At 33.2% G+C, this 13,867-nt stretch overlaps 2 protein-coding genes across 2 annotated transcripts; both read left to right on the forward strand.

Moving 5' to 3' along the window:
- The first annotated feature begins 3,208 nt into the window (after nt 1-3,208).
- On the forward strand, nt 3,209-6,590 carry LOC104886712 (F-box/kelch-repeat protein At3g23880). The gene is made up of 2 exons (XM_010671194.4): nt 3,209-4,864; nt 6,142-6,590. The coding sequence occupies exon 1, from the start codon at nt 3,613-3,615 to the stop codon at nt 4,858-4,860; it is 1,248 nt and encodes a 415-aa protein (XP_010669496.1). The 5' UTR covers nt 3,209-3,612; the 3' UTR covers nt 4,861-4,864; nt 6,142-6,590.
- A 1,342-nt stretch (nt 6,591-7,932) lies between these two features.
- Nucleotides 7,933-13,085, forward strand: LOC104886711 (AIG2-like protein D). Its single transcript, XM_010671193.4, has 5 exons — nt 7,933-8,375; nt 8,778-8,850; nt 9,513-9,605; nt 10,165-10,248; nt 12,741-13,085. The coding sequence occupies exons 1-5, from the start codon at nt 8,230-8,232 to the stop codon at nt 12,882-12,884; spliced, it is 540 nt and encodes a 179-aa protein (XP_010669495.1). The 5' UTR covers nt 7,933-8,229; the 3' UTR covers nt 12,885-13,085.
- The last annotated feature ends 782 nt before the right edge of the window (nt 13,086-13,867 follow it).

A 13,867-nucleotide genomic window follows, 5' to 3' on the forward strand; every position in this document is an offset into this window, starting at 1 on the left:
CTTTGGTTCTATCAGTTGCCACAATCCTCCGTATGAAACCATTTGGTGTACCAGCACCAGACATGAGAAGAGGACCTCTGGTAGCCAAAACTTTTCAAGCAAAGAAATATCCAGTAATATGTTGATCTCTTTAACAGTCACTGGTCAAAAATGATATTGCTGTCACTAGCAAGTTGCAAAGTCTTTCATTTACAAAATTATCTATACATATATGGTAAATAAGGGTTTAATAGGCGTAGATATTGTCACTACTCACCGGTAGCAGATATACTACATGTCAATCTGAGGTTATGAGCTAGATATAACTGTAGGAACATTAAAATTGTAGTGTACTTAATTGGAAACAAAGTCTATTTAGAACTGTATTCTACTTGAATGTAAAACAATTCTAATTGAATATAGCGTTAGTGGCTTAGGGCCTGTTCTTCCCAACTTATTTTTAGTTCAGTTCAGTTCAACTCCTATCAGTTCAGTTCAACTCCAATCAGTTCAGTTCAGTTCAGCTCAGCTCCGCTCCATTCTTTTATAACCATTTTGTTAGATATTATTATTATGTTGGTATAATTTATTTTACTAATTACTCTTATTATTATTATTATTATTTAATTATTATTATTATTATTATTATTATCATCATTATTATTATTATTATTATTATTTATTATTTAAATATATATCATTACTATTAAGTATTATATTATTATTATTATTATTATATTATTATTATTATATTATTATATTATTATTATTATTATTATTATTATTGTTTCTATATATTATTTTGTTTATTATAGCTTTACTCATTGTTATTACTATTATTGTTAAAAGGATGATAACACGTTTATATACTCATTTTTATGTGATATATTTGTGTGTTTCCATCATATTTTTCCCATATATTTAATCTCTTAGAGCTATTATTCTTTACTTTTCGCTATTGCTCTCCTCGGGTGTATTTGTTTTGTTTTTGTAGGATTATGGCGTTTATTGGAGTTGATTGGAATTTGCACGAAGGCTTGGATGATTGCGGAGCATTCAGATGGATTGATAGCTTTATCCTGCGATGATTTTGAAGATATATTGCGATATGGCTTTGGTAACCATTAAGTACCGTGCCTATTAAGAAGCTACAAAATAGACTTTTGATAGCAAGAGAATAAAAAAATAGCATAAACCGCCACCCTTTGGCGGTCCTTTCAAGCTTACCGCAAGGCCATGGCGGTCTCCAATTTCAATATTACGTAATCTTAGTTTTAGAGTGTTTTAAGAGTCCAAATCCTAGTCAAACTCCTTGTATTTGGATAGATATAAATAGGTTTTGGATAGAATTTGAAAAGGAAACGGCGCCAAAATTTGAAAGGCGTGTCGTGTACCTAACAAAAATAACCTAACTATTCCTCCTAACTAATATAGTCGGGCAAGTATGGATCGAATCCCAAGAGACTAACTGATTCAAAGTAGTTAAATTGACTCTAATTAATACTAAGCAAGTAATCCAAATAAGTGATGATGAAATAATCTAAATAACTAAAGCAAATGAAATTATCAAGAGTGAATCAAAGACTAAAGACATCTAGGTTTAAGTATCCCCACTAACACGAATTAATGTCACAAATAATCCCTTTTCCCTTAATTAACTAATAGATAACTCATAGGATAGACGCGCCCTAATAGTACTAAGGATTTCTTTCGATCAATCAATAGCTTCCTTAACAATGCAATCATGCCTATTTTCATGGAGTCATACAAATTAAGGACTTTAGACATAGCATCCTAACATCCTAATAAATTCCTTCAACTACTTATTCGTGATGATTTCCTTTATCTTAAATTAGGGTTCTAGATTCGATTAAGATTCAACTTTCGTTGCAAAAATAATCACATTCAATATATACTATTTCTAGTCATAAATTGATAATTAAAACCAACCCTAAAATGAATGAATCATAAATTAATCAAAGTTTGGGAATTGGGAATTAAACAAGCATCAATTCATATTAGGGTTCAACCTAACCCTAGAATAAGAAACTACTCACACATGATGATTGAACAAACAAAATAAAGATTAAAAGAAAGCATGATTAACAAGAATAATAAATAGAATAGAGAAGGAAAAATAATACTTGAATTAATTGATGAAATTGTAAACTTGAATATGTTGGAAACAAGACTTGAGGAAAATAATGAAGAATGGTGTGATAAACGTGGAGCGTCCAAGAAGAAAACTAAAACTCATGTTATTTTCTCTCTAAAAATCTCCCCCCAAATTTCCTTTTCAAATTCTATCCAAAACCTATTTATATCTATCCAAATACAAGGAGTTTGACTAGGATTTGGACTCCTAAAACACTCTAAAACTAAGATTATGTAATATTGAAATTGGAGACCGCCATGGCCTTGCGGTAAGCTTGAAAGGACCGCCAAAGGGTGGCGGTTTATGATGTAATTTTCGCGGTCCAACCCAATCATTATTTTTATTACTAAATATTTTTATATTATTAAATCTAATTATTAAAATAATAATATTAATTTACTTCTTAGATATTATTGTTATTATATATCATCATCAAGTATTAATATATTAATACAAATAATATAAAATAATAATTATTAATTATCATTATTATCATTAATTATTATTAATTTATTATTATCAATATTATTTATTTATAACTATCATTTAAAAATATCCAAAATACGATTATTATTCATTATTATTACTTATCATTATAATTATTATTTAATATTCATATTATTATTGTTTAAAATATTATTTATATATTTATTAAATTTAATTTAATTCAATTTAATTTAATTTAATTCAATTCAATTCAATTCAATTCAATTCAATTCAATTCAATTTAGTTCAGTTCAGTTTAGTTTAGTTCAGTTCAGTTCAGTTCAGTTCAGTTCAGCTCCAATAAGTTCAGTTCAGTTCAGCTGTTTTATGCCGAAGAGAACATGTCCTAAGAAGGGAGTAAATTTCTTTTTGGAAACTTTTAGAATATGAGGTGTAATTTTAATATAAAATTACACAAATTCAACTCAATATATATTCTCTTAATAAGTTTATTATGTCCCACTCTAATCCAACGCTATTTCTAAACATTATGCACCAACTAAGTCGTCTCATCTCTTCTCCTTTCTTTGTTTCCCTTCGAATCTAGAACTATAGTAGACAATTTTAAAGAATAACCTAATTTCGGCAACGCTCCAGTATATATGGCAGAAGGTTCGACCCTGCATCAAAGTATTTTGTTAGCCATAAAGGATAATATATCCGACAACGAAATTGAAGGAGACAATTTACTAATAGTCAATATAGTCAAAGGTATAACATCCTCCGCAGCAACTCGCTCACACTATCCAAGACATTCAGAAACTTCTCACGCAATTTTCATTCCTGGTCCATTAGACATATTTTTCGTGAAGCAAACCAGACGACATATTGGATTATCAATATCGATCATTTAGTCTCCTCTGATTTCATTGTAAACCCCTCTCCCGAATCAACCCTCCATACCATCATTGTAAATGATAAATTAGGAATGGGCCTCCTAATAACTCCCTCCTCTACTTACCTTTCAAAAAAAAAATAAAAAAAAATAGGGCATGCATATCTTCCAAGAGTGGAAAGCCGTAGTAGAGAGTAGAGAAGTAGAGAGTAGAGAGAATTTGATAATGGAGGAAGAGGAAGGTCTCCACCAACACCACCTTCCTCACGATTTAATTTCACACCACATTTTAACAAAGCTACCCATCAAATCTGTACTTCGTTTCAAATCTGTTTCTAAACTATGGTATTCCACTCTCTCTTCTTCTCAATTTGCTCTTACTTTTTCTAAATTATCTTCATCTTTTCACCCCACTTCCCCAATTCAATTTCTGTTCATTCAAAATGATTACACTTATTACCTATATTCTTATGATGATGATGATGAAAATATTACTTCATATACTAGCTTCAAGAATTTACAAGAATTAGGGTCTACAGATAACAAATATATTCTCGTAGGCTCATGTAATGGATTGATATGCTTAGCTTCTTCTTTTGGTAATTTCATCATTTTATGGAACCCAGTTACTGGAAAATCTCAAGAATACTTAGACCATAAACTTGTAATAGATTCGTCTCGCCCTTTTCGGGTTTCGTGGGGATTCGGTTACGTTTCCGGTGTAGATGATTATAAGGTTATTAGAATAATTGAATTGGGTGCTACCCTAAAATTTAGGGTTCATGTGTTTTCATTGAAATCAAACAAGTGGGAAAGAATTGCTCATGAACTTTACCAAGATATCTTCTCATTGAAGTGTACTAGTTATGAGAGATATGAATTTAATTCTAATGATTTTGAGTTATGGTTTCCTTTCTCATTCCAATCTATACAAGGAGTTTTGGTTAATGAGACTTTATATTGGATTGTATCTAAGGCTAATGATCAGGGTAAGCAAGTTGTTTCATTTGATTTGGTTTCTGACAAGTTTGACACAGTTGTGGACTTGAATTTGATTTCAAATTTCGCTTATGAAGATAAGTTTTTGTGTGTCATGGGAGGGTGTTTGTCCAAGTGTGGGGTTAACAGGTATGATGATGTTTTTATAAACATGTTCAAGTGTCCGGGGGAGGTGGAAACTATAAGTGTTAGCAGAGACTTGGGCTTGTATTTTTGCCAAAACTGTGTTGGATTCACAAGGACTGGAAAGTTTTTCATCCTGTTGGATAATTCAATACTTGGACTTATTGACCCAAGTTCAGATTTGATGATGTACGAAAGACTTGTAAATTTTGATGTCTCAAGAAACTCTCATGTTGCTAGTTATGTTCCGAGTTTAACTTTACCCTACACCGTTGCGGAGTAATCAGGTATGCTTCCTTTCCTTGGTTGCTATTTGATATATTATGTTATGTGTACATTTGCTGTGCATCGGAATGCTTTGTTTTGGTACATAAATGCTTTAACTTGGTATCTGAATGCAATGTTTATGCTATTGTGTTGCCTCTCAAGCTCTGAGAATGACTTTTAAAAAGATTATTTTTAAGTCCAAGCATTCTATAACTAAATTCTGGTGAACTAGCCAACTTCTATTGGTGATGTACTTGGTTCGATAAGTTTACAGGGTTTAGTGGTTTATATATGATGCACTTGTACTCAAATTTTATCCCGGGAAGATTTTTACAGAATGTAGGGATCACTTGTTTCCTCCATGTAGAGCATAAAGTCTGTTTAAATTTTGAGTTAAACCTGTTTGCATCTTCTATATTCTATAACTAGGCTTAAGGCTTTGTTTTCTTCAGTCTTCACCCAGAAAAGATGTAATATTGGTGAAAATCAGTTATGATCAATAATCTCATTTTAATTAGTAAAAACAGGTTTTATTCATAGAAATCTGTTTTATTCAGTAAAAATCAGTTTAATGAGTACAAATAAGTTCAGTTCAGTAAAATTTAAGTCAAGAAAAGATGGCCGTAGTAGTTTATTTGTGATGCTTTTAACTTGTTAAGAAAAGAGTGATTGTCCCAATATAACCAGATGAGAGAAGTGGGAAGAAGAGGGGAGGGAGAAGTGACTGATGACTGAGTGAATAAGCCATTTACCATTGCACAAAAAGTAGGGGAAATAAAGGAAAGGAATAGGGTGTTTTCATTTTCACTCACTTTTGTAAACCAATTAGATGCATAATGCACTACTTCTGTTTCTTTCCCTCATCTTTACAGTCATTCACATTTGAGAATAATTTTTTTCTTTCATCTCCTCACCTTCCATTCTTTCTCTTATACCTCACTCAGTCACTCCTCTTCGCTCAGGCATAATTAACTAAATACAGCGTCAATTAACACAAAAGCTAATAAATTCCCAGGACTGAAACCTGTTTGTATTCAGCTTTTCTATCTTGGCATCAAGGGGAGTAAAAGAAAATGCTCTCTCATGGGAATCCAAGTCCAATTTTTGTGAAACTGAGATAACTGTTTCAAATGAACTATGATTTTGGCCTTGCTAATATTGGAAGTGAAATTTTTTTATGTAATAGCAGGAAAAAGGATGGAAGTTTTTTTTTTTTTTTTTTCCGAATTTTTCTGGTAAATTTCTCCTATACCATTTGCTATACTGACAGTCTGACACAGTGAACACATGTTTACAGGGACTTATCTCGTATGAGATCATCTACTATCGCATCCTGAACATGATATATTATGGATCTCATTTTTCCCTTCAAAGACATTAAGCATAACCGAGGGAATATGTTCCGATAGGTCTGGCAGTGATGAGGTTTGTCAGTGATGATGCCAACTCCCGTATCACTATCCGAATTGCAACCGCAAAGGAAGGACATTTTGCTGCGGGAGGAGGGAAAATAAGTCTAATATTTCAAAATGATGGTTTGATTTGCTAAATAGGGTAGATAGTATGCAAAATTGCAAATGTTAACATTTCAGAGAAATGTTTCAAACTGATGCTTGGATAAGCACTCATTAAAAGGCATACTGTTTGCTTCTGCAATACTTATGCTTCATGTTCTCAAGTTCTTTCTTAGCACCATCAATGTTGGATATAAGAAGACAATCCTTCATGATTGCTACTTATGCTTTATTTCTGATGCATTTAAAAACTCATTAGTAGTCTGATCCATTCACGTGTTTGACCTTGAGAAGATTTTTGGAACTTCACAATTATCGTGAAATATGGTAGAATTAACATTTAACAAGAAACAATAAAATTTCTAGTGTCACACTGACGAACTTATTCTTTTACATGATCAATGAAATCGATCAAAATTTGAAGGAAGTATGTCACACTGACTAACTTATTTTTTTACATGATCAATGAAATCGATCAAAATTTGAAGGAAGTATTATCATTTTTCCAAATTTTTATATAATATTGTAATATAAATGATTTTCAGATTCATCTTGTACTCTTGTAGTTAGAGCAATATCATCCATGAGGATTCTCCATGCTCATGACACTCTCTCTCCTTAATGAGGAGATCTATATGGATGATAAAATATTCTCAAGGATCCTCAAAGGATCACGATGGAGGAGAATCCTCAAAGGATGACGATGGAGGAGAATCCTCTATATTTGGATGATTGAAATCTCGGCCAATGTGCATAAGTGGAGGATATGTGAAATTTTTTATTTTCAAGAAAAATTATTCATTTCGTTTCGAAATAAGTGAAATACTTCTTTTAAAAAAAACCTCACAAATGAGAAAAGTGTTTTCACATATTTTAGAATGGGTTTTATGAACTTTATAAAGTGATAGAGAATAACGAGGATCATCATGGTTGGGGAAAAAAAAGTTAAAAGAAATCTTCAATGAATGAGGATATAGATGAAAGTGAGGTGGAGGAAATAGATGTGAGGGGTAAGAAGAAGGTAAGGGAGAGAAACACCATGAGGATGGAGAGCTCCTCGTGGACGTTCATACTCTTTTCTTTAATGTAATCTCCTGATTAAAAAGATTATACTGGCTATAAATGTGTCATTATAAGATTTTTTTTTTTTGAAGGGAGTGTCATTATAAGATTTTTAACATTAAACAAAGTTATATAGATGAAAACTTCGAAAGAAAAGAAAGGGCACGAGACTACTTAAAAAAAATTGAAACTTTTTTTTTTTTTTTTTTTTTTTGGGAAGCTCAAACAATATTATTAACCAACATCAAGTTCTGCCAAGGTTAACACACCTTGCGGAACATAATCCACAAAAACTTGTTCCTCCCCATTATAGGAATTAACGCGAGCAATCAAATAAGCTACAGTATTCCCTCCCCTTTTAACATGATAACTAGAAAAAATCAGTAAAAAAAAGTTGTAACTTGAATAGGCGTAAATCTCTCCATTCTAACAAGTCCGGAATTAGAGATCCAAACGAAAATAATTTATAAAAACACCCAAAACACTGGGTTATCAAATAATTCGTTTTACAATAGATGTCTTTTTGGATATTTCACAACACATCTCTTCCTTTAAACAGATTCACATGATGACATGAGTTTTAAATGCAATCATAATATTCTTTTTCCTCATTCTTGATTTCATGGTTTGATTTGTCTATCATATAAAATAGTGCATGTATTGTGCAAGGGAGGTGGGATAAAATCGCATTTAGTGGAGCCAGAATCTTTGAAGCACTTGGTAGTTGACCACATTACAGAGAAAATAACGTCCTTCTCTTCTCCTTCCTCTTCTTCTTCAGAAGAAGTGAGAGAAAAAGAAAGGAAGAAATGTCAGTGAGTATTACTATGACCGCAGGCGGAACTTCAAAAGGGTCCCACAACGTTTTCGTTTATGGAAGTCTTTTGGCCGACGACGTCGTTCAAGTCTTACTCAACCGTGTTCCTGCTTCCTCTGCTGCTATCCTCCCTAATTAGTTCGTCTTTCTCTTTCCTCCCTTTTTATTATTATTATTCCACTCATTCATTTTCTTAATTATACATGAATTTTCCTCGCAATTATATTGTTAATTTGTTGCTTAAGATGATTTGATCACAAGGGTTTACTTGTTTTTTCATTTTGTGATGGGTATTAGCTTAATTATACGAATTTCCCAGAAAAAAATATACTTTTTCTAGTGAAATACAAAGGGTATTTATTGATATATTGAATGATTGAATTTGATTTTCCCATAAGATTGTTGGGGTATGTCATTTCATACAAAATATTGCTTTTTAAGTAAATATTTTCTCACCTTAAAAAAAAAAAAAGAAATACTTTGTTGATGATCTATCTATTTTCTGACATTTATTGTGATATACTGATTGCTCTTATTCAGCCATCGATTTAGCATCAAAAATCGTGTTTATCCAGCAATTTTGCCTGTTGACAACAAGAAAGTGCTTGGAAGGGTATGCATTTGATCATGTTTTCTGTGTTTTTTGTTCTTAAAAATGATTAAATGCCAAGGACTCTACGGTTTTAGTTTGGAATTTGATAATGCAGGGAATGATTTTCCTTGATTTCTGTTGTTTGGTGGGATATATACTCTTAGAAGGATTAGCATTTTATTTGGACTTAAATTTGTTTGTTGTTGGAGTAATTGAGGGTTTTTTGATCATGAGGCAAAAATCATTTTCCGGCTAACCATTTGAGGCTGTTGATTGCACATGTTTACTGGGGGTTTGAAATAGAAGTTTCATTTATGTGACTGGGGGTTTGAAATAGCTTAGTTGAATAGTTGGTGATCATTTCCCCAAAAAAAGAATAGTTGGTGATGTGCCATCATGGCATCATTGTAGGGCTTGATGCTTAAGAGTCCGTATTTGCTAATACTTGCTTTTAAAATCCTCTTTTCCTTAGAAGTAACGTCTGGCCATAGCAGAACTTAGCTTATTTGTTTTCGTTTCCGGAAAGTATGATCTGAAATAGAATTACTTTTCTTGGAGAAAGGCGACTTATAAAAGTCTATGATTTACGGAGTCATGGAGTTGTATGAATTTCTTCTTTTCTTGTGAAAATTGCATTACCTATTTATTAATTTACCCCTTGTCCGTTTATTGTTTTACTACAGGTTTTGACGGGGGTCACAAATCTTGAGTTGGATATTCTGGATGTATTTGAGGATGTTGAGTATGTTAGAGATACAGTAGAAGTCACTCTTGCGGTAAATTTTAGCACTAATGATCTTCTCATTTGTTTAATTTTTCAAGTGCTTCTGATGGTAGGTCAAGATCTACATGGAATTTAATATTTTTCTTGATGCGTATAAGAAGAGAAAATCTCTTATAAAGCAAGAGTAGTTTATAATTCATAACACCATCTAGACGATCAAGTGTTTAATGTTACTAAAAAGACTAAATACAAGCATTTCGAAGGAAAAAATATCAACCAAATTTGTTTCCAATGGTTTTCTCACGTAACTTTAAGAATACTTACTGTCATTAAATAGTTTATGGTAATTAATGGCCTTCTTGAAACAAAGACTTGTCTAATTGTTAATATATAAAAGTTTGCTACATTGGTTCATTGCAGACTTGTCTAATTGTACTTCTTTTTCCAGGTCTGAATCAAATTCATATTCTTCTTCTATGAATTATGTCGTAGCTATGTTGGTTTACAGCTGATATCTCCTCAGTATAATATGATGGTCTTACATGTACAAATCAATGTGCTGTCTCCCTTCAGATTTTTTTGACACAATTAAGATGAATGTTTGTTTGTAGGACAACTTGGAGAAGCTGCAGGCGTATGCATATGTGTGGGATGATAAAAATGATCCAGATTTATATGGAGATTGGGACTTTGAGGTAACCTTCCCTTTATCTTTTTGGTGATCACCTCTTCTTTTGACTTGTGTGGTAGAGCTTTTCCACACTTATGATATATTCCAGTATTTTTCAGTTATTGCTTCTCGATTGTGTTGTTTCATGCTTGCCTGGGGGGTGCTGTGCTGTACCCATATTTGTTTGTGGAAATAAATTCCTGAAGCTTTAGTAATCTGAAGGTAATGGTTCAACCATATTGTGTAGTTGGACTATCCCACCTCAGGAGTCCAAATGAGGCTCAATAACATCATCTTTTAGCCCCCTCTCACCAGAATGTCGATTATACACCTGGGCGTAATATTTCACCCTTTGACATTCTCGTGCTCACTTTCTTTGAACTTGAGCATGTCAATCTCTTTTATGTGAAAAGGTGTGATGTTACCTGGGTGCATAATGGAAGTGCCGCACCCATAACAAGTATCGAAAGTGATGTTGGCAATGTGTGCCTTTACTTCCCATTACTGGAGCAGCGCTGCTCAGCCGAACTTCTTGCTTTAGTGATGCTGAATTGCTGATATGCTAGTAAAATTTGTTTGGGCTATTTTCACCAATTAGATTGGAATAATTGGACTGGTCCATTTCACCAATTAGATTGGAATAATTGGACTGTGAAGTATCGAGTATATTCAACTCTGTGAATGCAGCAGGCCCATGCTGAGCTTACCTTCTTACTGTAGGACTTAGTATCAAGGTGATCGCAGATGAGGTATGTTGGTGGCGCGTAAATCTGTATGTAGTTATGAGAGAGTTGAAGATCGGTGCATGCTGATGCTAAAGATCTACAAGGGGAAAAATGCATGTGCAAAAGGGCACGAGTTAATGGACTACTAAATTCAAATGCGCAATCCTGGCTTGAAAATCTTAATATTCTTAATTATTGAGTCTCTCTTTAAACGATAACCACTACTGGGTCTTAAAGTGTCTGTTTGGACCTTACCCGCAGCAGAGAGGATGGTTAGAAAATCCCGATGACCACAAAACTCCCCAAATGTCTCATGGTTGGCTCTTGCAAGAATATACTTGTACTGCACGAGATGAGAAGAGTAGAAGACAAATCTAGATTATATGATGGTGAACTGCTTCTTGTGGTTGTTCACCCCTTTTCTTTTAACTATGGAGCCTTCTTAATTTCAACTTCTGCAATGTCAAGGAGAGTTGCATAATGACAAGAGAGATCTAGAAAGTAGAAGGGAAAAAGAAGGTTCATTAGCTGCTTCATGCTTTCAGTCTGATTTCTCTGGATGGGCTAACCTATATTACTTGGATATTTTGAGAATGATAAAATTTTAGTGGGTGCCTCTATGTGGGTGGGTGGCTTGGGGGATGAGGGGTTGAGTAGGAAGGATAAATGATAAACGATATCATCCTAGTTGATCAAAAGCTAAACTTTAATTTCATAAGAAAACATTTTCATTGGCACTCGGATGTAAGAGGTCCAAACTCCAAAGATCATCTTGGCCATAAATTCCAACATCTGACCCTTCTTGTTTCTATGCAGACATGAGGAAGATACAAATGTCTATTGTCATCTAGGTTATGTTTGGCTGGACAGAATAAATTAATCCTATGGAGAATGGTGTTTCCGTAGAAAAACATTATCTGGGAGAAACACAATTCTCAATTAATCTTTTGTTGTTTGGTTCCTTAGAACAAAAGTTATAAGCAAAAGGAAACATGGAAATGGAGGGGAGCGGGTGGATGGGAAGAGAGACAGAGGAAGGTGAAGAATAGGGAACTAAATCGTCTAAATGTGGCATCATTTCCTTTGAAAACTGTAATGAATCAACCTAGGGAGAGGGGTATTTTTGGTATTGTAATAATTAGTTAGTTTTAGTAGTAGATTGAAGAATAAGCTAGGGAGTTAGGGAGGAAGTATCTCTATAAATAGAGGAGATTAGGGAGAGAAAAGATATTAAGAAAATATTGGAAAGTTCATTTTAGTTGTTAGCTTTGGGAGTGTGTCAAGTCACTCGAAAACTTGATAATCTATCTTTATTTTCTGTTATTTCCATTTTTATCAATCAAAATCATCTTCATCTTCTTTGATTTTACTGTCCCCAATATCCAGTTCATTACAAAAACGAGAATACTTCCACCCTTGGGAGTACTATTTTCCACGTTCTAGAAACCAAACAAAGGAAAATTGTATATACTACTATCTTGAAAAATATTTTCCTCTAAACCAAACATCTCCTAGTACGTGTGTTTCTCTTCTACACGTTGGGTCTAACTCTAACCAACACAATAGATTATGCTGAGCTTCCCTGAAAACTCTGTAGAGTTTCCGAATAGATTCATGCTTGTCTTGTTTAATGTTCATCAATTAGCAGATGCTTTCATACATTGTGCTAAAAATGGAGTTTTTGACAGGTTGATTTTCTAGTCATACATGTAATTTGTTCCTTCAGTCACATGCTATATGCCTCAAAGGCTTAAGATGTCTAAATTTCTTCTGCCTCCTTGAATTTTTCTAGAAATGGAAACCTACTCATATGAAGGATTTTATCGAGATGACTAAGGAATTTGTGGATGAACTTGAGCAATCGGAAACAAGGTCAAGGGTGGAGACATATAATTCCTTTTATCAATCTGGCGATAACAAGCCACCGGAGCTCTGATCTGGGTCATTTTCCAAGTGTGTGTTCAGATCTGCTCCACAGCTTTAGCATCTCTTCTTAATATTGTATTCCTGTACAGTAGTTTCTTGGCTGATTTCTGGTGCCATTATTAGATTTAGTCATTTATTATAAAAAATTCTAAATGGGGAAAATTTACTCACAATAAATTGACATGAATTGAGAGTTGGCTGCCTTTTTTCATATGACATTTTGATGAAATTTCTGCAAATGTTTCACAGAGAACGTTTCATGACCTTATATGTCTCAAAGTATTACTTTTTATTATGTGTCGATCAAGCTCCTTAATTTTTAGTCCATAGTTATTTCTTGTAATGGTTAAAAATGTGGTCAATAGTAACATGAAGAAATGTGGATTGATGAATTCTTGCGTACAAAATATAATTCGAGTACGCAACTTAAGTGACAGTTTAATTCGAGGATCCATAAGACTTGAACGTATTGTTTTAGGTACTACGAAATTCTACTTTGTTTTTATTTTCATCTCTTGTCCCCTCAACTTATCAAGTGTGAGAATTAATTTTGGTTCGACAATCATCGGCAAGAACTTGCCCTCACCTTAAACTAGGCAACTCAAGACAATAAGTAGCATCATCATAGTCACGGATATTTGAAATAATATCCGTAAATGTCACGTACTTATAGTCTAATACAATGTTATTGATGGGAGATAGATTTGTTGCTATGATGATCTCTATTATGTAAGCCAAGGGAGGAGGTGTGGTGTCCTCTTTTGAAGTTACTAAAATACCCTTAATGATCTAATAATTAATGGAATGAAAAAAATTACAAAAGCAAATCATTTAAAAATTCTCATTCCAACTTGCCATTTAAAACAAGTTTAAAATGGTATATGCATCAAATACTTTAATCAAAAATTACATGGACAAAATATTTATACCTTATAAAAAAGATGGCATACATAACGTGCACATGAAAAGTCTAACATTCACTACCTTTGATAC

Source organism: Beta vulgaris, chromosome 2 (assembly GCF_026745355.1).
Source record: "Beta vulgaris subsp. vulgaris cultivar EL10 chromosome 2, EL10.2, whole genome shotgun sequence".
In the NCBI taxonomy this organism is placed as follows: Eukaryota; Viridiplantae; Streptophyta; class Magnoliopsida; order Caryophyllales; family Amaranthaceae; genus Beta; species Beta vulgaris.

What these genes read in the sequence shown, in the direction of transcription:
- LOC104886712 (XM_010671194.4), top strand. Translation starts at nt 3,613, where the DNA reads ATGCATATCTTCCAAGAGTGGAAAGCCGTAGTAGAGAGTAGAGAAGTA.
- LOC104886711 (XM_010671193.4), top strand. Translation starts at nt 8,230, where the DNA reads ATGTCAGTGAGTATTACTATGACCGCAGGCGGAACTTCAAAAGGGTCC. An exon ending in GCTGCTATCCTCCCTAATTA is followed by an intron (nt 8,376 to 8,777) that starts GTTCGTCTTTCT and finishes GCTCTTATTCAG; the next exon opens with CCATCGATTTAGCATCAAAA. An exon ending in CAGTAGAAGTCACTCTTGCG is followed by an intron (nt 9,606 to 10,164) that starts GTAAATTTTAGC and finishes GTTTGTTTGTAG; the next exon opens with GACAACTTGGAGAAGCTGCA.